The 25,681-nt window shown below is 36.9% G+C and overlaps 2 protein-coding genes across 5 annotated transcripts in view; one reads left to right on the plus strand and one right to left on the minus strand.

Moving 5' to 3' along the window:
- Nipped-B (Nipped-B cohesin loading factor) overlaps nucleotides 1-25,681 on the plus strand; it is a 512,008-nt gene that overhangs the window by 159,362 nt on the left and 326,965 nt on the right. For all 4 annotated transcript variants that reach the window (XR_012410391.1, XM_073968650.1, XM_073968649.1 and 1 more), the window contains 3 exons: nucleotides 10,945-11,109; nucleotides 11,165-11,343; nucleotides 11,404-11,844. Coding sequence is in view for 3 of the 4 variants with exons in the window: in XM_073968650.1 (XP_073824751.1) it covers nucleotides 10,945-11,109; nucleotides 11,165-11,343; nucleotides 11,404-11,844 (785 nt within the window). In the remaining variant the exon portion in view is untranslated. The remainder of the gene's footprint in view (nucleotides 1-10,944; nucleotides 11,110-11,164; nucleotides 11,344-11,403; nucleotides 11,845-25,681) is intronic.
- Nucleotides 12,849-20,064, minus strand: LOC141394386 (uncharacterized). The gene is made up of 2 exons (XM_073968653.1): nucleotides 14,304-20,064; nucleotides 12,849-14,215 (listed from the first exon to the last, which is right to left on the minus strand). Exon 2 carries the CDS (start codon nucleotides 14,194-14,196, stop codon nucleotides 13,111-13,113), a length of 1,086 nt encoding a protein of 361 aa, XP_073824754.1. The 5' UTR covers nucleotides 14,197-14,215; nucleotides 14,304-20,064; the 3' UTR covers nucleotides 12,849-13,110.

Consider the following 25,681-nt stretch of genomic DNA (forward strand, 5'->3'; position numbering starts at 1 on the left):
TAGCAAGTAATGAAATTTGTTTCCTTCGAATCGTATTTCCAGGAATGGGTCCTCCAACAATCCATCCACACTTGGTCTTTTGTGTTAATATTGTTCCAAAAGTTTTCATTGGAGTCCCAATTGTGAATATTAATGGTCCTATATCCATTCCAATAAGTAGAACTTCGGGTCAGCCAGTTCTAATGATGTAACATCTCTAAGTTGTGTTGTATCTAAGTTCTGCGGCGGTAGATTCGAAGGTAATGTCTTTAAAACTGGAGCCCACACTTCCAGTCTAAAACTAGGGTCATATTTTGAGCGCATAGTGAATAAGCAGGATTTGGTTGAAGTTTCAGAAACAAATTGACTTAGACCAGTGACATGTACTGAATTGTTCCTTGTAGGAAGCTTCAAAAGATTCTTCAGTTTTTCCGAAATAAAAGTTGACTGTGATCCTGAGTCGATCAGAGCTCTGGCATCGCAAAGTTGTCCTCTGGTTTCTATATGTACCATGGCTGTGAAAAGTAGTGTTCCTCCAGATTGTTGTTGATTAACTTGATTATCTTGGAGGCTCAAGGTTGTAATCGTATTTGGTTCAAGGTTTGTAGTGGACTGTAATTGAGTGGTAGTAGCGGCGGCACTAGTACTAGGTTGTGGTACTAGGGTGTACTAGGTTGTGTACTAGGAGATTGTCAAATTGTTTTGGAATTATTTTGCAATTGCTAAGAGATTTCTCGAACTCCTCCGGAAAATTCCTTGGTAATTTAGAAGAACAAAGGTATATCAGTAGTGGATCCCATCCTTTTACGTCCACTTCAAGCATCTCCAGTGTCTGCAAACAGCTATTTACCGTTCTTTGTAACTTTTGAATCGTGTAACTTGAGTCGATTGAAACTACAGGCAGATTAAAAAGACATTTGATTTGTTCATTAACCTGCATCCTTTTGTTCTCATATCGATCCGTAAGGTTTCTCCACGCTAATTCAAAACCGTCATTGGTTAGTGGCACATGGTTAATAATTTCCTTTGCTTCGCCAGCTGTTTTTTATTTCAGATGAAATAGTTTTTCCACGTTGCTTAAGTTTGAGCCCTTAATATAAATATATCCTCCCTTGAATATGTCGGTGTCACATGGTGGCAAACGTGATACGGATTTGACATCTTCCTCCTTTCCTTGGGTCGTGGCCATTGACTCTCTTTTGGCTTTTTCCAAAGCCTACTTATCAAGGGCACCTTTTAATTGTATATTGATTTGACTTAGAGCTTTCTTGTACGCATCCATCGCCCCCACATATTTTTTCCTCAATTTGTTTTTATCAATCACCTTTTCTGCTTCGGTTGGCTCGTGATCTCTGCATTCCATGTAACTCTTAAACTTTTTCCCATGCTGAATTCAATCCCAAGCGTTGTCTCCAAAGTGTCGGCAGTATCCTCTGGATTGGTTATTGAAAATATCGAAATGAAGTCCAAAAGATCGTTGACGCCATTCGCAAATTTATAGCACAATGTTTTATCCATCTTGTAGTTTTAGTCTTAGCTTTTCTTTAATTTTGTAGGTATCAAAATTAGGAAAGAATCCCAAATGAGAAGGAATTACTTTGTTTAGGATTTAAGCTTTTACAAAACCTTTGAAATTCAAAAATTAAGAAATAGTTTTTCTTCAAAAAAAAAAAAAAAAAAAAAAAGACAAAAAATCGCCGACAACGAAATTTGAATTTGGGTCAAAGAAAAATCTTCAATTTTTAACAAAATGGTCGGAAAATCAAAAATATTTGAAAAAGCTCCCGTATTTTCTCAGTTTATTTGAACGTTTGACTGTTGTTCAGTTTTTCAATCCAATGCTTGATGAAAATTCTTATTTTTCAAAACGAAAAATATTTTTAATTGAATTCAATTCGGGACAATGAGGTAGAAAATGCTCCGAGTCACAGGAGATCGATAACAATAAGTAGCAAATGATGAGAAAATTTCCAATACATTAAAGATCCAATCGAGTAAAAAATAGAGCGTAAACTTCACTAAAGACACCAAAGAAAGTAAAGAAGCGGCAAAAATGTTTATGCAGACTTGTTTGATTCCACAAAATCGAGAAAAAAATCCAAAAATCAATAAAATTATTTAAGAGCCAACAAGAAAACGAGTAGATGGCTATTCCGATTGATTATCCAACAAAAAAAATCCAATAGACAAGATATAATTGCAATTGAAGAGTATTAGTTAAATTTTAACAAGTTATTAAAAGATACTTTAAAGGTCGTGAAAATGTATGCTGGATTGTGGATAAAAGTTCAAAGAAAAGTCCGTTTTTTCCCAAGTGTCTCAGAAAGTTAATAACATCGCTTAATATCCTTTTGAAGGAGGATTTTAATATGAATATGGTTTCAGTTTTCCTATAATCAAGAGTTGTTTTGTTGAATTGAGTTTAAATATTTGTCTGAGTCAACAAATATTTTTAAAAACGCTTTGAGTTTTTCCAAAAATCGCAAAGAAATTTTACCAATGCTAATATTTGGGTCCGAAATGTCAAAGATAGTCCCAAAAATTTCCAAAGAGTTTAAGAAAAAGTTTTCCAAAAGTATAGATTTCGCCACAAAGTGGTTATGCACAAGAATATACCAGAAAAATACTTTAGCAATAACTCGCTGAAGATATTTTGGGTCACAGAAATTTTGCTGAAAAGTTGTTAAAATTTGATTAAATTATAAAAATTATATATAGGTTATAATTATAGACGCTTGTTCTCTGTCTGTCCACCAGACTGAGTTTAGCCAAACATATTGTTAAAAAATGTCGATGTAAGCATCAGCGTATATTATGTATTAACGGGCAACCTTGTATACAGTATGCAAAGTTATATTCGTACAAACTTCAAAAAATGAATAAAATCGTTATTAATTCCACATTTTATATGCAAATATGATACAATTGATGGGGATTACTATAACGAATAAAGATTTAAAAATAAGAAAATACATTTTTAATTTATTCCGTCATTTAGGTATAGATGGCGCCTGTGTGGGTGGCGTATTCGTACACCTAGAAGCACTATATATTTGTGGTATTTAAGAATTTTTAAAGCAAAATACCACCATTTTTTGTTGTTTTCTTCTTTTAGAGTGCCTCTGCTGTAGAAGAATGTAAAAATAACGGTAATTTAATTAAACATTTTGCCTGAATAAAAAGTCTGACGAAAATCCGAAATACTTAAGAAAGATGTCATAAAAACGATTAACTATGGCAATTTTTTCTCGAATTTTGAACGGAAATAGCTAATAGCAGTCCTTCTGGAATAATATTCAAGGTCTTATATGAAAATGAATCTTGTCAGCGTTCGGAAGTGCAACGAAACGTAATCCGGGTTAAGGCAACGCAAAGACATGTTTTGGTTTCTACGTCGTAAAAATCGTAATTTCTGTCTTATATATGGCACAAAATGTATTGAAGTTTTAGAATAGGGTTTCCAAAATCATTTTATATCAAAAACTGTGAGAAATTATGAGGAACAGTTAAACTGTAGAGGGGAAATTTTCGCCTTTAATTATCTGTTTTTCTCTCGTAATTTCCGTAACAAGATTTTCGAAATACTATTCTTATACTTCAATACATTTTATGCCAAATATAAAACAGAACATGCGATTTTTACGACATAGAAACCAAAAATGACTTTACGTTACCTTAGCCGGGATTACGTTTCGTTACATTTCCGAACGCTGACAACATTTATTTTCCTAGGAGACCTCAAATACTGTTGCAGAAGGACTGCTATTAGCTGTTTTCGTCCAAAAATTCGAGAATAAAATACCATAGTTAATTGCATCTATCACATTTTTCTTAAGTATTTCGGATGTTCGTCCGACTTTTTATTCATGCAAAATATTTAATTAAATTATCGTTTTTTTACATTTTTCTACAGCAAAGGCACTCTATAAGAAGAAAACAACAAAAATTGGTGGTATTTTGCCTCAAAAATCCTCAAATACCACAAATATATAGTGCTTCTAGGTGTACGAATACGAACTTTGCCACCCACACAGGCGCCATCTATACCTAAATGATGAAATTAATTAAAAATTTGTTTTGTTATTTTTAAACCTTTCTTCGTTATAGTAATCCCCATCAATTGTATCATATTTGCATATAAAATATGGAATTAATAACGATTTTATTCATTTTTGAAGTTTGTACGAATATGAACTTTGCATACTGTATACAGTTCCGTGCAAAATAATAGCAGCGTGGGCCTAAAATTTAATAACCCACCATTATAGTCCATATTAAAAGAGACTACCTGTAAAGTTTTTGTCCAGGGATAGCTTAAAGTATCCATTTATTATTGAAGATAACATAAATTAAATATAATGCAAACATAACGAAGAAAAAACAAAAAAACTTCATAGTTGTAAAAAGTAGTGGTGCAAAAAAATAGCAGTTTTCGAATTTTTTAACTTTCAAATAGCAAAAAACAAATTAAAACTCAAATTTAATACTAATATTTTGTTTTTTTTTTTAGATTCGAATATTTAAGTGAATAAAAAAATTAATATTTTGTAGAATATCCTTTGTTCCATAGTACTGCTTGACATCGACGTGTCATGGAATTAACCAAATTTTGGCATCTTTCTACTGGAATGTTTTCCCACGACGTTTTCACCACATGCCATAATTCCTTCTCATTCTTTGGTTTTGCGACAGATACTGCTGTTTTAATGTCCGTCCATAAGTTTTCGATAGGATTAAGGTCGGGCGACTGAGCCGGCCAATCCATAACATTAATACCATTTAAAGAAAACCACGATTTTGCTGCTTTACTAGTATGTTTAGGGTCATTATCGTTTTGAAATACCCATTTTAAGGGCATATTCCAATCGGCGTATGGTTTCATAACTGTTTCCAATATATTAACGTATAAAGTGGCATCCATGTTTCCTTTTATCCAAAATATAGGGCCAGTGCCATAGTAGGAAAAACAGCCCCATACGTTTATTTTCGCGCCTCCATGTTTAACAGTGCATGAAACATTGCGTGGGTCAAAAGCTGTGTTGGGGAGCCGTCTAACATATCGTCGGTACCCTTTGGATCCAAAAAGAACAACTTTTGTTTCATCCGACCATAAAACATTGCGCCATTTAGAAGTTGGCCAATCAGAATGCTCTCGGGCAAATGTTAATCTTTTTGTAACATTGTGTTTTTTTCAAAAGCGGAACTCTACGAGGAGTTCTGGCTGCTAGATTATTGTTTGGAAGTAGTATTCTTATTGTGCAAGGATGAACATCAAGATTAAAAATGTTTTTCACCACTGTTGCTGGCATTTGAGGATTATTTCTTACGGTTCGGAAGATTTTTCGGGTATTTTTTCGTTAATTTTCCTCTTTCTTCCGCGTGTTTCCGGTTTTTCGGACCATTTTTTGGCGTTAGAAATCATTATAGCGGAGCAATTAAGAATTTCTTGAATATCTCTATAACTTTTTCCTTTAGAAAGTAGCTTTTTATGATTTCGCGCTTTTCCGCGCTACAGTGTTTTTTTCGACGCATATTTTTAAATATGTTTATGTATTTTAATTTATAATATGACAAAAACTCATTCGAACAACTTTTCAACAAGTAAATGTGAATATAAACCTAACCTAACCTTTCTCTTACATTTTCACCTGCACTGTTATTATTTTGCAAACAAAAAAAGGAAGATAGACATATTGTAACGGGATTTTTAACAGTTGCATTTTTCGGTCAAATTTTGTTGTGCTTAGAGTTGCCACCGTGCAAGCATTAAATTAAAGTGAAATAAAACGAGATTCGGGTATATATTGTAAACATACCCCAAATATAAGCAATTTGAGTAGCGCGCTGCTATTATTTTGCACGGAACTATATATCAAAACCCAATGGCGACTTCCTGAGCTCCCTGCTCTATTTTGTTTGTGTCAAATTTTTAGGTTATGTAAGTGAAAACTGTCCTCGAATCTTGGGGCATTGTAGTTCCACTGCACAAGATGTCAAAAATTTCTACCGATCCACTATAGCACTTCACAATCCAAGTTTACAGGGGTCTATGCAATTTTATAGGCCGTGAGGGTCTATTTTTGCACCCAATAACCTTTTGATTGGTTGTGCTCCAAACAACTTGAAAACGGGGTACTCACTTTAAAGGATGGGTGTCTTCTTGTCTGTTTTTGTTGTATTTGGTGTGCTGGGTCTTCTTTCTGTCCGTCCTCTTGATGCTTCCTTGTTGTTGTACTGGTGTTGATTGTTGTAATTGAAATTTATTTGTTACGCGCACGAACCGTTTTGTTTTTGTTGTTGTATTTGTAAAAAATTATTGTTCTTGAATTTGTTAAAAACAAAAAATTTTCTGTGCTTTTTATTTTGTACCCACTGTAATGTTCACTTTTAGTTCTTCGCTATGTACTTTGTTTTCTTCTTTTGTTGTATCGTTCACTATGTACACTGTTAACTGTTTCACTTTGTATGTAATTCTTTTTATGTGTTCACGTTTTTGTATTTTGCCTTTTTTGTAAACGATCTTGTACCTTTGATTTTGTACTCACGCTGCTTTTGTATTTTTGTTTTGTTTTTTAATTATTAAAAAAAAACACCACTTTAATCTGGCTCGACTGGACCAAAAATGTATATACAAACGTTCTTTTTTTTCACCAAATGACAGATCAATTTAGTTTCTTTTTAAAAATCAATTTTAGGTTTACACTTTATTTAAAATTTTTTCTTTCGGTTAATTCAATGTAGTGTAGGATAGTGTAAATAGGTAATTTGTAGGTTTATGTACACTAGGTTAAGTTTTATATACAATAGATTAGGCTTTTCTTTTAGGTTATATATAGTGCAATATTAGATGTAGGGTTTTAGCTTTATGTACATAGGATTTTATTTAGGCAATTTTTCATTTTAGTTTTAGATAGCAAAATTCACAATTTCGTGTAGGCGAATATTATAAACAAATTTCACCGTATTTTAGGCAAATTTTATGTAGGCAAATTCACACTAGGTTAAGTAGGATAATTCACAGTGTTTTAAGTAGTAAATTTTGTAGGTTTTAATTAGGTATTTTTTCCAATTTTTAATTAGCACAATTTTTAGTTTTTAATTAGCAAAAATTTAGGTTTTAATTTAGATAAAATCGTAGATTTTAATTAGCAAATTTTTAGGTAGTATAATTCACAATTTTTAATTTAGGTTAAGTAAAACAATTTACAATTTTTGTGTTTTATATTCTGTGTAAAAAACTCAATGTGTTGTAACTTTGTGTTTAACTTGTTACTGTTTCAATGTTATGTGTTATTTATTCTCAACTTTTATATATGCTTGTCACTGGCCACGGGGTACTTAATGTTGTTTGTATATACTAAAATAAGGCTTCGCCGCAAACAGACTGAATTTGCACAAAGATTTATCACCATTATCTTACTTTTTAATAAGATTGATTTTTGCTGTTTTCCAAGTACTTGGTAATGTTGATGTACTGATTACAGTGTACATTAAAAAACTTGTGCATTAAAAAAAACTTAGTTATAAAAAAAGTACTCGCTATAGGGAAGTTCGTTACAGAGAAAGACTATTTATAACAAATGGTCGGCTGGATAACTTCTTATATTGTCGCATATGTGTATGTATGTGTGTTCGATAACGCGGAGCTTACCCTGTCGGATTTTTATCAACCAGTTGATAAAATGGTTGACAATTAATCGATTATTTTTAAACTGACTATAAACTGGTTGACAAGGAGATCAACCACTTTGAACAGAAAAAATTTCGAAAATTGACCATTTCTCCACTACTTTCTACTAACTTTAAATTGGTTGAAAAGTCCTCTAGAGATCGACACTTTGAAGACAAAAACATGTATCTTCTACAAAGTATTTGTGCATGCCGAATAAATAAAGCGAAAACGTTGAAATAATTCACATTTTCTTAATAACTTTCATATAAATGCAGCATCCAATAATAAAAGCCAGTTTTGATGGACTGAAAATATTCGTACATCACGGTGTGCCTTAACCAAATTTTAATGGAAGGTGCTTACACCTGGGAAGTTTTTGCAGATTCTGAAACTACAATGCTCATAGATGAGAAATATCAAGAAACAAAAAAATCACCGGAGGGATTTTCAAAAAAATCGCGATTTAAGTTCACATTTTTAGGGGTTCGTTAGGTTTTTACGATTTTGCTTGGAAACCGCGAGGCCTATGTAAATGGGAAATTAAAATGTTGTAGCTGTGGAAATTTTCCACAAGATTGACCTTTATGATATTTTCGTAGGTTTTACCGTTTTTGAGATATAGAAGTTCAAATTGAGGCAATGCACTGACTGTATCGCCTCCTTATAAATCAATATCATGCTCCTCAGTGCGCCTTAACTAACTTTTGGTGAAAACCGCTTACACATGGGAAGATTTCGCGGATTCTGAATTTTACATAGGACTCGTGGTTTCCAAGCAAAATCATGAAAACCTAAAGAACCCCTAAAAATGTGAACTTAAATCGCTATTTATTTGAAAATCCCTACGGCGATTTTTTTGTTTCTTCTTTTAGTTTCAGAATCTGCAAAAACTTTCCAGGTGTAAGCACCTTCCATTTAAAATTAGTTAAGGCGCACCGTGACATGTTATTCATATTGTTCTGGTAAAAAAAAGGAACACGAAAGAAAAAAATACAAATTTACCCCCTTATTCTCTCTAAAAAACATAATATAGAGAAAGAGAATACACAAAAACAAAGATTGTTTTTTTTTACATTATCATTTAAACTGACTACAAATAGGATAAACGAAGTTAGTTTATAATCAGTTGAAAAGTAATCTAGCGATGGACAATACCGACTACGTAGGCGCTCATCGCCTTGTAAAAGTAGTCAGTTGGCATAAAAGAGAAAATAATCGATAAAAAGTCACATACACTTCACCCCGGTTAACTACCTTTCATAAAATTCCAAACAATTGGGGTAGTTATGCGGGAAAGGCAGTTACGAAAATCTCGCATATCTACCTCATGTGGGTAGTTACAAAAATCTCATCTCAACCTTACAAAAAAATGACAACAATTAGAAAACAATAAGTCAAAAAATAAAACCAAGTCTACGAGTATAATGTAAGTTATATTATTTAATCAATAAGAAATTTATTCATCTGTGATCATAACACCATAACATAATACTGGACATCTTCATCACAATTCACGTAGTCATCGAAATCGATTGTCTCAGAAATATAACATTGCGGGGGTAATAAACCGAGAAAAGTGTTAATAAATGTTCTTTTTGGGAAAATATTTGACAGGTAAATATCCGAATTGGGTACTTACAGAAAAGTATTTAACCGGGACAGTTTCAACTCATTTATATGAAAAACTTTTGGGGATTTAGATTATGAGGCAATTAAACGGGAAAGGCAGTTAAGCAGAGAGGTAAATAACCGGGGTGAAGTGTATGTTTACAAAAAAGCTAGTTTAATACAACATTTGATAATAATACTTCTTTTGATCAGTAGTGGTATTCTGTACCTCATTTTTTGAGTTACCGACAAATATCGGTAGAATTAAAATGCTTACAATTTCGGTAATTAACGAAATTTTTCGGTAAGTTAACAACCAAAATAAAGCTGCTGCTATATCTTACCGATAGCAAAAGTGTTGTTAACTTTTATTGATACTTTTCATTCATAAGAGACATGTCTAAATACGTCCGTCCGCATTCCCAAAGCGTGTGTGGTGAAAAAAGTAGAACATATGTATTCTTAAGAATACTACCGAAATACGACAAGCGTATTTTATTTCAAATTAAACAAATTCAACTATGACAGAACGTATAATATGTTTTGTATTTTGAAAACAAAAGCCCAACAAAACCTGAAATACAATTAATTGCAAAGGAAAATGATTTATTTTACGAATGAAAATATTTAAATAAGATTTGGTCGCGGATTTTGTGTTTTAAATGTGATTTTGAACTCAACGTATTTGGGTAATACGGATGCTCAGAGAGCGTTGTTGTGGTAGAAAGGTGAAATATTTGTGTACGTCCCGTCGTTAATTAAGGGGTGTTTACACTATCTATGAATGTCATATGAGATGTCTAATTTGCTACCTGTGAATGTTGTACACATAGTGTGACCACTATGAAAATGTTCATCTATCAAAATGATGTGGCAACTCATATGTGCATTTTTCATTTAGGGAGCGGTCTATTCGGCCATGTATTTTTGTATGCAGTTGAGAAATTAATTGTTAGAAGAAAACAATTTTACCAAAAAATGAAGGAAATAGGTAAAGAAAACGAAAATGTGAGCGCGATTAAAGTTTTTAATAATATTAATTGTGTTAATTGCGTGATTTATATTTTGTGGTCATATGAAATTGTATGCTAGTGTGAACGCAAAAACTTAAAGTGGTATGGACTTTGACAAACATAAAGGATGTCGAATGGATAAAAGAAGTGACAGCTCATATGACATTGATAGATAGTGTAAACCCCTTTAGGTATAGCAGTAATTTTGCGTTTTAATTTTACCAATTTTTATCGGTAAGTCCATAGTCCCAATTTACATTAGGCGAGTTTACTTGCGGCAATTGTCAGTTTGTGGGTGAGAGAGGGTGTTGAGAGGCAAAGGGTTGCCATATACCTCACCTCTCTCTCCGTCAAACTGACAATTGCCGCAAGTAAACTCGCCTAATGTAAATTGGGACATATTTATATTAGGCATTTTCCTTGCGGCAATTGTCAGTTTGAAGGAGAGAGAGGTGAGGCATATAGTAACCCTTTGCCTCTCAACACCCTCTCTCACCTACTAACTGACAATTGCCGCAAGAAAAATCGCCTAATGTAAATATGGAATAACTGAAAAAATGAGTTACAGAATTCCACTACAGGTTTGACTTAAATGTCATTAATTTATATTCATAATTCACAATATATATCTAAATTGAAATCATTTATGCTAACAAAACAAACAATTTTCAGACTCCAAACCGAAAATCCGCCGGGTGGAAAGAACTCCTTCTGTCCTCCCACCTAAATGTTCCAAGGACGACATACTACGTTCACAAACATATCAGCAGTTCATGCGAAATATGGAACAAATAATTGAATTACTTGATGATACTGAATCTCCTAATTATGAATCAGGTAAATAGTTTATGAATTTTTGATTTATATGTAATAATTTTCGTTATTGTTTCAGATGAAGTTGATGAAAATGTCGAATGCATTTCGTCAAAGATGTTAAACGCAATGAGTAATGATGTTGCAAAACTTAAAGCAAAAAATGTTCTTGATTTGATACCAAAAAACAAATTGACTCTGTTAATAAATTATGCTATGCGTAATGTCTATTTAGCAAGAAACTATTCATGTGGTCCAGTAAGTGATATCATTAAAAAATAGCAAAAAAATATATATATTTCCAGGATTTTTTTTTAGGATGATGATGACGACATTGTAGATGAGGAAGCGATGGAAAAAATTTTAAATGCAATTGAAGCTAGTCTCCTTGTTTGTAACATATATTCTACTGTGAGCGATTTAAAATTTTTGCAAGAGGATAATATAGCTCTGATTATTAAATTTATACAATTCCAATTAAGAGAAACAATATTCCCAACGTATGACTCAGTATACACGGTTAAAAGTGTAAAAAAGAGTGACAGCAGAAAAAAGTCGAAATATCACCACAACCATAACCGTAACTTGCAACTTTTGTACTCTAAAGTTGTTGAGTTGATGAAGGTATTTGTCATGCTTTTCGACAAGTGCATTTTTGTTGATACCATCGTCTTGCCACTGTCGGCTTTATCCATTGAACCATTCTTTGTCGATAATATCGAAACATTACAATTTGTTTGCTTGGAATTAGTAACAACGGTGAGTATTAAATTTTAATATAAAAATTTTAATAATTTTGCAATGAAAAACGTATGATTTTAACAAAGGCCAAAACTTTTTGCTAGCTTTCTTCGCTTTTCAAAGTCAAATTATAAAGGAGATCGACGGTGGAATTGCAAAGATGCTCTGGGATTCCTTTATAATTTGGCATTTGGAAAGCGAACAAAGTTTGGGCCTTTACCCTTAGCTTCACCGAGCAACAAAAACTCAACGTAGCTGTAAGTTGAAAATGATCAATTTAGCTCATATTTTACATGCTAGCTATATCTATATGATGTATCGATGCCCTTTTTTTCTCAACCTATTAAAAATACAATTTCTCAGCAGAAATAAAAACGATTTATCCTTTGATCATCGGTGTTTGGATAAAAGTTTAAATGTAATTATTAAGGATTAACCCGAACATTCCCCGTAAACGTTACAATTTGTACCTCGGTAGATCGGATTGCAAAATGTTTGTTCAACACTCGACATTATTATGAAAACACAATGCCTGCACTTTGTTCTTTTTGTGGCGACTATTTGACTATTTTGCACATATTGGTGGAATGCCGAGCCTCCGCTATTAATAGAGATATTGTAAATATCCTGGATTGTTCATCAAAAGTTTTTCTATCTAAAATACGCTCAGCCCTTCTCATCCATAATATCCGTGATGTTTAAGCTCAGAATCCATTTGAAATTAGTAAATACATGTATATATATCAGCAATATTTTTGAAAATTTAACGTAGCTGAAGCCAAGGTTTACCCTTTTAGAACACGCGACTTGTGATTGTAAATTATACAAATTAAATATTTTTGGATAAAATGAAATGTTTTTGGACGTGGCAAAAAATATTGGCCTTAAAAGATAATTTGCGTGGAAGCTGTGGCTATATTTATGTTAAAAAATGGGTAAAAATGGGTTGAAGCCAACATGTCTTTTTTTGTTATAAAAAAATTATTTTTTGACCAAAATATGTGCTTATTTTGGCTGTAACATCGAAATTATAACACCAATCTGTATGATTGTAGTCTCATTTGATTCGCCGTGAAGTTTGATCCACAACAAATGTTTATGTAATTTTATGACCACTAAATGGGCCTTAATTTTGAAAAAAATTGACTTATATTCAATAATTTATCAATTTTATGTAAAGGGTGTTTTTTTAAGCCCGATAGAACTTGAAATTGTAAAAAATAACACAAAAAATTAAATTGTAATCAAAAATTTTTTTTTTATTCGAAAGATCAATACGTGGCATTAACATTTGAAAATGATTTCGGGCATATGGGCACCGCAGCTGTTCTTGACGAAGTGCATTCTGGACGTCCAATTTTTGGCCACTTTTTCGAGCACTGCTGGCCGTATGTCACGAATAACACGAACAATGCTGGCCTCCAAGGCATCAATTGTTGCTGGTTTATCAGCATAAACCAGTGACTTCACGTAGCCCCGCAGGAAATAAACGAGAGGTGTCAAATCGCACGACCTTGGAGGCCAATTGACAGGTCCACTTCTCGAAATCAACTTATCGCCAAATTTTGATTTCAATAAGTCGATGGTTGCGTTCGCCGTATGGCACGTAGCGCCATCCTGTTGAAACCACATCTCCTCCGGATCAATGTCATCCATATTTTCAAACAAAAAAACATTGATCATGGTGCGGTAACGATCTCCATTGACCGTAACGCGAGCTCCGGCCTCATTTTTGAAGAAATAAGGTCCGATGATGCCACCAGCGTGAAAACCGCACCATGCGGTGCATTTTTCTGGATGTAATGGAGTCTGTAGGGTCTCTTGTGGATTGGTCTCACTCCATATGCGGCAATTTTGCTTATTAACAAACCCGTTAAGCCAAAAATGCGCCTCATCGCTGAACACAATTTTGCGATAAAACAACGGGTCATTTGCCAACTGCTCTAGAGCCCAATCGGCGAAAGAACGACGCATATAATGGTCTCGTGGCTTCAATTCCTGCACCAGCTGGATCTTATACGGGTGTAGGCCGAGATCTTTGCGCAAAATTTTCCACGTAGTGTACGGACATAGCCCCAATTCCTGCGACCGACGACGAATCGATAAATTTGGATTTTCTTCCACACTTTCGTTTACAGCGGCGATATTGTCTTCAGTACGCACATTCCTTTGACGTGCTGGTGTTATTGCATCCTCTAGAGAGTATGTGGTACGAAATCTATACACAGTTCGACGAATGGCTTGTTCAGATGGACGATTATGTACGCCATACAAATGACGAAGTCGTCTATAAGTTGGGCGAATCGACGACTGATTTTCAAAGTAAATTTGGATAATTTCGTAGCGTTGTTCAAGCGTGAGTCTATTCATGATGATTTGTCAGAGTATACTGAAACAAATAAAAAAAAGTTTCATCAAAATTTAATTTTTTGTGTTACTTTTTACAATTTAAAGTTCTATCTAGCTTAAAAACCCACCCTTTACATTCCGCGAATTCTGTGTAACATTTTGCAGGTATTATGCAATCTACTCGCTTAAGTCACTTCGAGAGAACTTTTTTGTAACAATTGTGCCCATTAAAATAATTATCGTTTTTATAATATTTTCTTTCTTAAAAAGCGAAATAAAAGCGCCATATCTTTTGTCCGCAACAACTAAAAATTGGCTCGCGACCAGATTCGTATTGGGAATTTTTTTCTTAACCTACATATCAAAAATCGTTGATGTAGCGCGAAAAAAAATTTATCTTTTTTTTCTGAAATGGAATATGAAATAATTGACAATATTCGTGATATGTACTTTGAAATATTTTTTTTATTATTTTCATTGTAAAATACCTATTGTAATCATGTAAAAATATCCCATTATTTTCTATCGCGCGCACATGGTCTCAGTCACCCGGCGCCTTTAAATCCATATTTGATAAATTAATTTATAAAATATTTGTAAATAAATAAATAAAAAAATTATTATGGAATTGAGTACATTTATATTAGTACTAAGAATATACTATCCTTGTTTAGTTTTGCCATGAAACGCAGTTATTGAGATACGAGTTTGTTGCATAAACAACAGAAGCTACTCAGTTGACCATACGTTTGTTCCACACGTACTTTTTAGTACCTTTCGTGCACATACACAAAACCAACTCATTATTTCATCCAGTCCTCACAATTATATGTTTGTGGTCGTCACCAACAACAAAGCAGCATCTAACACCACATGTTGTGGTTCAGCTGCCAGCCAACAGTCTCCGCAATAAGGTTAGCGAAATTGTGGACTTAATGAGTCGGAAAACATCATTGTCACCGCGATCCATGAAACAAAGCTCACCGCCACCTGTAGCTTACAACGTTGCGATAGTTAGAAGAATCGCATAATACACCAGTCTGTTCAGTACAGACTTATCTCGATTTAACTTGACTCTACATGGAATGTATGGGAGTAGCAGTAATGTGTGGCAATGCCGAGGTAGAGCTGCTTAATGTGTACATACCGCTGATCAGTAGCTGTGCCCTGAGTTATATGCCCGATATTAGTTCTCTATCAGAGGCAATAATCGTCTTGTCCTAGTGGACTTCAATGTCCATCGTGGGCTATGGCATTCCATCCTCAGCAATAACCAAACGGGTACAGCGCTGGCCGAGCCAATTGATAACTCTACTTTTTGCACGGTGAATGAAGACTCTCCTACGAAGATACGAGGAGATTGCCACAGCTTGCCAGATATCACCATTGTGGCACCATGTCTGATGTATGACGTATCCTGGCAAACCCGTAATTTTCCTTGGCTCAGACCTAATTCCTATTATTGTCTCCGTAAATAGACCACCCGACTTCAAAACTTTCGAACGCCGCACAGTCGTCGTTTTTTTCCTGGTCAAAATTCTGTAACTTTTGAACTTATAGAGATATTTTTATAGTTCTTTTTTGATTGACAGATAACACAATCAGTTGCAGAGGAATTAAAGACCAAAGTTAAAATTTTTGAGTTTTTATTCATACTTTGTATCAAAATATAAGTGTTTTTGCAGTCTACCTTCAGCTTTCATTGTGAACGGCCAATTTGTGCTACGCGCGTATCTGCTATACACTCACATTTAGTCTCTTTTATCATCATAAAGAGTACCTAATATCTTTTTGTGATAAATACGTTAACCATGCCTTCCTCCCCCGGAGGATATTATTATTATGGGATTCTCGATCCCGGACAGACAACCTACAGTTTGGGCAATTTGATGGATTACCCACAACTTGCTAAGCCTAGACTAAGAAAATCGTGTCCTAAATATGTTATACTAAAAACAACAGATCCAGATAAACCAATGAAATCGTACAACATATTCTTGATTTCAAAAGCTTACGTTAAAAACAACACTTACAAGGCACGGGAATCTACTGATATTAACTAAAAAAGAGGCTCAGGCTTACAGATTTGTCAAAGCCAAAAAACTAGTTGGAATTTGCCAAATTGAATGCAGTTTGCATCCCAAATTAAATACAAACAAGGATTCGTAAGGTGCGAGTTATTGACAGAACTAACCGAACAATAAATTGTAAATGGATTAAAAATGAAGAGTAGTTGGATGTAAAAAAATCACATCATATCGTGATGGCAAAATTTTCAATTCTTCCTCATAACATAGAAATTGGCATGATAAATTGCAAAGTGCGCGAGTATGTTCCAGACCCTATACAATGTAAAAATTGTCATACTAAAAACAGTCCCATTTTTAAGTATGTTCTGCCCTTGTACACGATCCAACACCCTGCTTAAAAATTGAATGCACTAATTGTAACCATGCACATAGATCCAATAACAAAAAATGTCCAGTTTTTCTAAAAAGAAAGGAAATTCTAAATAAAAAACAATTAAAAAATTAAGTTACAGTGTTTTATTTATAATTGCACTAAAATCTAAACAAGTAAGCCAAAGTTATAGTCGGACGGGGCTGACCATGTGATACCCTACATTAGTAGTTTTCCATAAATCCAAATTTCTTTATGGAACAAATAAACTTATTGTAAGAAAAAACTTCGTGAATTTTGGCACCGTATCACACCATGCTAAAATAATAATATAATAATTGTTTCACAAACATCCCAGAAGGAACAAGGAAGACTTGTCTCATATCAATGAGTGAGTGTACCCCGATTCATATTCGCTCAATGATATGGGACCCACAGTTTATCCGAGTCCGAACGGCGCGTCCTAAGACACCACTTGTAGAGACGTTTTACATGGCTGAAATACTCAGAAAATGTCGCCAATATTACTGAAGGGCCATTTGGGCCCGTTATCTAGCAGACACGTTTTTGAAATTTGCATCAGGGGGAAAGGTCAGTAGTTCTTTTTCCATATGTTGGCTACTTTGCCGGTATATGCCCTCCAGGAAATAATAATAATAAAATATAGACCAACAATATTTTTTTTTATTTTTCATACAAAAGTAATGGTCCATCTCACCCGCTAAATAATATCAGATCATCATCCAAAATAGTGGGCATCTTCTAAACTCACCTTGTACAAAATTTCGTGATTATTGAGATATAATTGCGAAAAAAAAAAAAAAAAAAAAAAAAAACTGGATATATTAGGCTGTAACTCTGTTATCATAGAATGTACACCAACACAATTGACATCAATAGAATGGTCAAGCGTTCCTCTTCCAAGGATAGTTTACTTGCCCGGAATGTGTTTTCCAGGAGTAAAAATATAAGCTGTATATTAAAAATTTTCACAATTTTCACACAAAAGTTGTGGTCCATTTAACCCTCTAAATATTATCTGATCGCCATCTTGATCGCTTCTTCTTTGTCATATACTCTTAACTTATTTTAAATTTCAAGGCAATCGGGCTATTATTGCGCTACAAAATTTGATAAATATGTGTAGGGTATAAAAATAATTATTCTTCATGAAGGAATCTCTCAATCAAAACGCTTGCATTTACATTACAAATGGCGACCATATTAAACGGCAAACGTTTTATTTGAGAGCGTTTTATTTGGGGATGGGGAAGGGTTCTTTGTTTCAATACAAAGAACTAAGAGAACTGAAGAGTCCAAGTGGCGTTGGACGAAACTAGATTTCTCTGTCATCCCCAAAAGTAATCAATTTTAACTACATCCCACTTTAAACTTGTTGTTTTTGAATTTGAAAACAACAAATATGAGATTAAGCTTGACTTAGATACAAATAGTAAGTAAAACACACGTCTCAACAAAACTGCCAAAGTGAATCTATAATTTTTTTAATTATTTTTTTATTTTTAACTTTTTAGTAAATAGATTTTTTTGACCACTGAGAACCCCAAATGCCAAATTACAGTCAATTTGAGCAGAAAATTTAGATAAAAACATAAAAATGCTTGATATCGAGTGGTACCGTTATATGGAGGCCATACCAAACCTTGACCTACGTCCACAATTTTTAGGGGGGAAGTTCCTGGACCATTGGGAACTCCAAAAATCCAAATTACAGCTAAAAATGAATCTTAATCTTAGTAATTATATAAACTAACCGGCTGTTGGAAATATATAATATGTATCTGGTATTCAATGATCACTTAGCATCCACCATTATTCGGATTTTGGTGTGTACGCGATCCCTACGTTCAAAGGGAGGTCGCCCCCTCGGTTCGATAGGGTGGGAATGAGTGGCGTTGGGAACGATCAAAAAAAAAAAAAAAATAATAATAATAAAATAAAAAACAATAAAGAAATGCTCTTTCAAAGAGGCAATCTAATGCTTGAGACTCTTGAGAATGCAGTAGCAGAACAGGGAGAAAATTCTAAAAGATTTTACCTCAAGATTGGAGACACTCTCTCAGAGTAATTCAAGTGCTCCGAGCAGTATATCCATAAACATCACTCACACATCAAACACTACATCAGATAACAATGAAACACCAGCAAGAATAAAAACAAGAAGGTCAGAAATTGATTCGCAAGATATAGATATGTCATATAAATAATTAAGCTTCATGTTAGGCACGACCAACGCTTGTGTGAGGCTTTGCGTGGTTTCTGGTAAAAGAATAATCTTTTGCCAGAGATGGCGCGGGACTTCGCTCGGGCGTTGCTTGTGTCTTCGGCCTTAACTTTATATCTTTATTTATATTCTCATGTCCAATATTAAGACTGTACAGTGGAATATAAAGGGCTTAATTAACAACTTCAATTACTGATAGGTTAGGTTAGGTTCAGGATGCGTGACTGCCATACTGACAGCCACTCCACTCGGAGACCTTGAGGTCCATTGTGATCATCCAGACTATTGTTGTTATTGGTGATTGATGGTGTTTTTGTTGTGATGTACTTAGGTGAATCAGGTTATTGTGTTGAATATATGGTGATTGCGTGCATAATGGAGATGATGCTTTTTGCTGGTTAGGGTGTTTGTAATGGTGATGCCAAAGATGATGATGTGAGAGTTCCAATGCTATGTGTTTGGGATGTGGTTGGTTATGTAGGAGGTTTGGATAGGAAGGAGAGGGAGAAAATGGAAATGTACAGAATAGATGAGAGGAGGGAAAAGAAAATAAAGTAATTAGTAATAATCAAGAGCAGGAGAAGAGTAAATGAAAGTAAGGAAAATATAGATATAAGTAAATATGTAAATATAGGTATACTACATGCTACATACGGATGCAGATTAAGTCCGCACTGTCCTGCCCCAGAGCCACTTAAGGCTCTTGCAGTACGCTACCAAGATTTTTGGGTCGACAGAGGAAAAGTAGGAAAGAGATTCAATCACGTGTACACCAAAAAGTAAATGCCTTTTGACAATTAGTCTAGGACATTTACATAAAAGGTGCTCAATTGTCTCCGTTTCCTCCTCATCCTCACATAGCCTACAGTACTCAATGCTGTTGCCATCCCACTTGCACGTCATAGATCTAATGCCGCAGTGGCCAGTTATGACTCCTGTGGCGATCCTGATCTCCGACTTGCATAGTGAGAGAAGGGACGCAGTCCTACGCCTCGAGATAGCCGGCCAGATAGACTTTGATACCTTACAACCAGGTACGTCCTGCCATATCCTTTCGGTTTTCTCTGCGTAGAACTGGCTAAGCTTGCCGAGAAAATAGCAAAGCGGGGGTTTGACGTAGTCCTCTACCATAAGGTTAGAGGACTGGGAGCCACGTCTTGCTAATTCGTCAACAATCTCGTTTCCCTCAACATTGCAGTGCCCTGGTACCCAGCATAGCCTAACACGTGAATTACAAGTTTTTAACAAGGACCTACAGTTTTGAACAATCCTAGATTTAATAGTATAAGACCTTAGCGCCTTAAGGGCGGTCTGACTATCTACATAGATTGTGACTGCCCTACCTGTTTCGTCCGTCAGTCCTACTATTAATTCTAAGGCCTTCATTACTGCGAAGACCTCCGCTTGAAATACACTGCAATTCGTATTAAGCTTGTAAGAGCGTTTAATGTTTAGCTCATTGCAGTACACCCCCGCACCAGTACCTTCGACCATCTTAGAGCCATCAGTAAAGATGGAGAGGCTATCGGGTAGTGGCCTGCCATGCTCCCATTCACTTCTGTCAGGGATATAGACCTCCGCTACATCAAAGTCCAGCGAAGGCGAGATGTAGTCTGTTACAGACCCACCGCCACATAGTCCGATCTGACTGCTAAGATGTAAAATGCTAGCATGTCCAGACCTTGAAGTACGCCATAGATTAAGCTCCTTGAGCCTCAAGGCACTACGGGATGCTAGATACTGAACAGAAGCATCCAGAGGGTGGATGTTCAGTATTGCACTCAGTGCTGCTTGAGGGGTGCTCTTCATTGCCCCTGTAATAAGAACTGAGGCTGATCTTTGCACACTAGCTAGTCTAGACAAATTTGACTTACTATTCAGGGCCTGCCACCAAACAAGACACCCATAGGTCAAAATGGGGCATACCACTGTCGAGAACAACCAATGTACGACATTTGGTCTCAGACCCCAACTCTTACCTATCGAGTTCTTACAAGAATAGAGTGCACTCCTCTGTGTTCCTTTTCCATCTAAGTTGATGGTCAAGAATCACACCCAGGTATTTCGCCTCCGTAGAGAGATTCAACTGCACTCCATCTAGTGTTGGTGGTACGAACTCGCTGATCTTTCTTTTCCTAGTAAAGAGCACCAGCTCTGTCTTAGCCGGATTCACACCCAGTCCATTGTTGTGAGCCCAGCGTGAGAGTTTAGCAAGTGCCCTTTGCATTAAATCAGATAATGTGGTTAAGAATTTCCCACTAATCAGGATTACCACATCATCCGCATAAGCAACTACCTTTGTTCCTAAATTGTCGAATTCCAAGAGTATCCCATTTATCACCAGTAGCCAGAGCAAGGGGGATAAGACTCCCCCTTGAGGTGTGCCCCTGGTGACAGATCTCCTAATAGAGCTCTCCCCAATATTAGAATTGATCAGTCTGCTTCTAAGCATGTCAATCCAATCTATCAAGATAGAGGGGACACCCAGTGATTCTAGAGCGAGATGAATGGATTCGAGCTTCACGTTATTAAAGGCACCCTCTATGTCCAGAAAGGCAACCAAAGTGAAGTTCGAATCCCCCATTTTCTTCTCTATACAACCTACGACACAGTGTAGCGCTGTTTCTGTTGATTTACCTTTAATATAAGCATGTTGAGAATTGCTTATGAGGTCACTGCTTAAGAAAGTTCTAATTTCTAAGTCTAACAACCTTTCCAAAGTCTTTAAGAGAAAAGAGGAAAGACTAATCGGCCTATAGTCTTTAGGCAGCGAGTGACTTGGTTTCCCAGCTTTGGGAATATAGGTCACTGTCACCTCTTTCCATAGTGCCGGGAATGTGCGATAGTAGTAAACATGCCTTAAAAATCTTCTGAAGGATGGTTATCAGCACAGCCGGTGCATTCTGAAGCATCGCTGGAATGACACCATCAGGTCCCAGGAGACTTATATGGCTGAAAAGTACTTACCGCCCATGAGATTTTGGGATAGCTTATTAATCTGTTGACAAGAGCCACCTCCTCGGGCGTGCGGTTCCTGCTTTCATACACACCCAGTGCACTCGAGCTGGCATCCTCACTCCCAGGGAAGTGTGTTCCTGTCAGCAGATCTAGAGTCTCCAGAGCGGAGTTAGTCCAGGTACCGTCATCCCGTTTGATGCTCCCGAAGGGTTTTGGATCCTTCGAGATCACCTTACGGAATCTCGCCGCTGCATTAACCCCTTCTATCGACTCACTAAAGCTTTTCCACGAGTCCCTTTTAGCTTTCCTGATTTCACTCTTATACCGATTGAAACTCTCTTTATAGAGATTCCAGTCGGTATCAGACTTTGTTCTGTTAGCTTTATTATATGCTTTCCCTTACAACTTTTCCTAAGCTTAGCCAGCTCCTTATTCCACCAAACTGGTTGTGTTCTCCTACCAGGATAAGTTAATGGGCAGGACTTCTCATAGCAACACAGGAGGACACGCGTGAGATCTTCAACTTGGACATCTATTTCCTCCGTTGTACGTGGTTCGGAGAACTCGCACAACCTCGAGGAAACAAGGGAGTTGTAGATTTCCCAGCTTGTTCTCCTTGGATTCCTATGAGGTAGTTGCCTTTTACCTCCAAAATGCACTCGAAAGTGTATCGCCCTGTGATCTGAAAAAGAACACTCATTCGATACTCTCCAGTCCATTATGGAAGTATCCTCCATATTTGTAAGAGTGATGTCTAAGACCTCCTCTCTTACCCTATTATGAAAGGTGGCGGTGTCACCCCTGTTGCATACTCTCAGATTATTAACTAAAATAAAATCGAATATGGACTCACCCCTCGTATTGGTGTCTCTGCTTCCCCAGTGAAAGTGGTGAGCATTTGCATCACAGCCCATCACCAATCTGCAGCTGCCCGCCGTCTCCTCCACAAGTTTGCGCACCAATTCGCTAGGTGGGTCGGGTGCCTCATACGGCATATAGACTGAGGCCAAGACTAAAGCCCTACCGGTAACCTCATCCAGTCTCACCACAGTCGTATCACCATCACTGTAAATTGTAGAGTTGAATAAGATTTAAACTTTTTCTAGCTACAATACAAGTTTTTACTTTATCTCCATTATTCGCATGGAATAGTGAAAAGTGCTTATTGTTTAGCCCAGAAACCCTTTTTTATACAAATAGGGTTCCTGGACCAAGCAATATCCACAGCAGAGTCTGTGAGGAAGAGAAGGAGTTCAGCAGCTGCGGCCTTACAGTGGTGCAGATTAATCTGCAACACCTTGAGACCGTGCTGCTGAACAACCTTACTGTGACCCCAAGAACCTGAACCGAAGTCCACCGGACCCGAAGTACAGCACTCCCCCACAGTCTCTGATGTATTCAGCACTCTCACTGTCTATGGTGAAACGCATCACCATGCCGTCTCTCTCTCTCTCTCTCTCTCTGAAGCGCTTCAAAAGCCTCCAGCCGTCTACCGACAGACCCTGTTTTGCTTCCGCAGCATCTTAACAACTCCCCCTGCGTCAGAGTCAGGAGGCGGCACCCACGTAGTGGCCACAATCCTCCTGGGAATCTCCTCCACAGGGACAGCAGCTAGTTTACAGCCTTCCCAGAGGTTACCAGAATCCCCTACTAGCTGGACAAGGAAGTCTCTCGACTCCTCGTCCTGGCAGTAGAGAATTCTGATTCCCTTTGGATGACTGCTCTGCCAAGCCGGTCTTGCTGGCGTCAACCTCATCAGAGGTGATGGCCTCTCTCAACAGGCGTTCCACTGCAATCCAGTGCGAATCGCTGATCTCCCATCCAGTTCAGCCTTGTCAATTATCGCCACCCGGAGATTCTCCGGGGCGATCACGCCTTCCCGGGTTAACTGGCAACGGGGTCTTGTCCTTGGAAGTCCGTGGGTATGACATGCCTGGGTCGGCTTTACTAGCCTTCCCAGGTTGAGCCCCTTCAGACTTCCCCTGACCGGTCGTCCCTTGTGAGAGCGGTCCCATGTGGTTGCTCGGTCGACGATCCACCACCTCTTAGCTACAGGATGCGGATCCTCAGAAGATCTGACCCTCTTGACGCATTCCTGCGCAGATGTCTTCGAGTATCCGCTCTGTTTTGAGGTCGATGGTCCATCATCCGCTACAACCCCATGGCCACTCCCACTGCCAGCACCTCTCCTCACATCTGAAGAATGAGCTCCAGTAGGTATCGATGGCTTTACAGTTGTCTGTTGTCCAGTCAACTGTAAGGTCGTCGCTCCTACTGGATCTACACCCTTCTTTACCCCGGCAGATACAGTGGCAGACACTGGCAAGACGGTCGGCATAGGCGATACCTTTGGCAACTGTCTTGCTGGTGGCTGTAACTGTCCCTGCACCAACTTAGGAACGGAAGGGATCACACCAGTGTTTCCCTTACGCTCCCTCGTCTTCGGGGCCAGTGGAGTCGACCTGTCCAATCCTGCAGCGGTCGTCACAGACGCTCGCAGGGGATTGGAGCAGATTGGCAGCACTGGTTTTGGGTTTTTTCCCATGGAGGTTGCCTTTTTCTCAATTACTGATAAAAGACCATAATTCAGACCTCATATCTCTTCAGGATGCATGTTAATTTCAGTAATATACATAATTCAGTTTTATTTTATTCATAGTAGTCCATGAATTTTTATATTTCATTCTTATGAAAAGGAAAATTTTCACATCGTTCATTCTGTTTGTTAAAATTAAAAAAAAACAAATGTTAGTTTCCAAATTTGAAATTTATTTTCCGAAAAATATCTGTATTTCTTAATTCTAATTATTCTAGTGAATAAACATCGCCGTTTTATCAATAAACAATTGTTTCAATTTTAACAATGCACATATACCACATAATTCCAATTCAATATCCCAAACACTTACGTCACATAGTGTTGCCGCTTCCATACAAAAGTGGACAAAAATAGAAGGAGTTGACCTAGGTTGATGAATTTTTGCACAATTACTTGTAAGGGCATAGGAATGAAAAATTTAAACTTTGGTCCATATCGGTTCAGATTTGGATATAGCCCCCATATATATCTTTCTCCGATTTTGCTATAACTCGGTCAATTTTCATCGAATAGCCGGATTCACACCCAGTCCATTGTTGTGAGCCCAGCGTGAGAGTTTAGCAAGTGCCCTTTGCATTAAATCAGATAATGTGGTTAAGAATTTCCCACTAATCAGGATTACCACATCATCCGCATAAGCAACTACCTTTGTTCCTAAATTGTCGAATTCCAAGAGTATCCCATTTATCACCAGTAGCCAGAGCAAGGGGGATAAGACTCCCCCTTGAGGTGTGCCCCTGGTGACAGATCTCCTAATAGAGCTCTCCCCAATATTAGAATTGATCAGTCTGCTTCTAAGCATGTCAATCCAATCTATCAAGATAGAGGGGACACCCAGTGATTCTAGAGCGAGATGAATGGATTCGAGCTTCACGTTATTAAAGGCACCCTCTATGTCCAGAAAGGCAACCAAAGTGAAGTTCGAATCCCCCATATTCTTCTCTATACAACCTACGACACAGTGTAGCGCTGTTTCTGTTGATTTACCTTTAATATAAGCATGTTGAGAATTGCTTATGAGGTCACTGCTGAAGAAAGTTCTAATTTCTAAGTCTAACAACCTTTCCAAAGTCTTTAAGAGAAAAGAGGAAAGACTAATCGGCCTATAGTCTTTAGGCAGCGAGTGACTTGGTTTCCCAGCTTTGGGAATATAGGTCACTGTCACCTCTTTCCATAGTGCCGGAATGTGCGATAGTAGTAAACATGCCTTAAAAATCTTCTGAAGGATGGTTATCAGCACAGCCGGTGCATTCTGAAGCATCGCTGGAATGACACCATCAGGTCCAGGAGACTTATATGGCTGA

The sequence above is a fragment of the Musca autumnalis genome, unplaced genomic scaffold, assembly GCF_047663935.1.
Source record: "Musca autumnalis isolate F117 unplaced genomic scaffold, ASM4766393v1 scaffold_2, whole genome shotgun sequence".
Lineage (NCBI taxonomy): Eukaryota > Metazoa > Arthropoda > Insecta > Diptera > Muscidae > Musca > Musca autumnalis.

What these genes read in the sequence shown, in the direction of transcription:
- LOC141394386 (XM_073968653.1), bottom strand. Translation starts at nt 14,196, where the DNA reads ATGAATAGACTCACGCTTGAACAACGCTACGAAATTATCCAAATTTAC.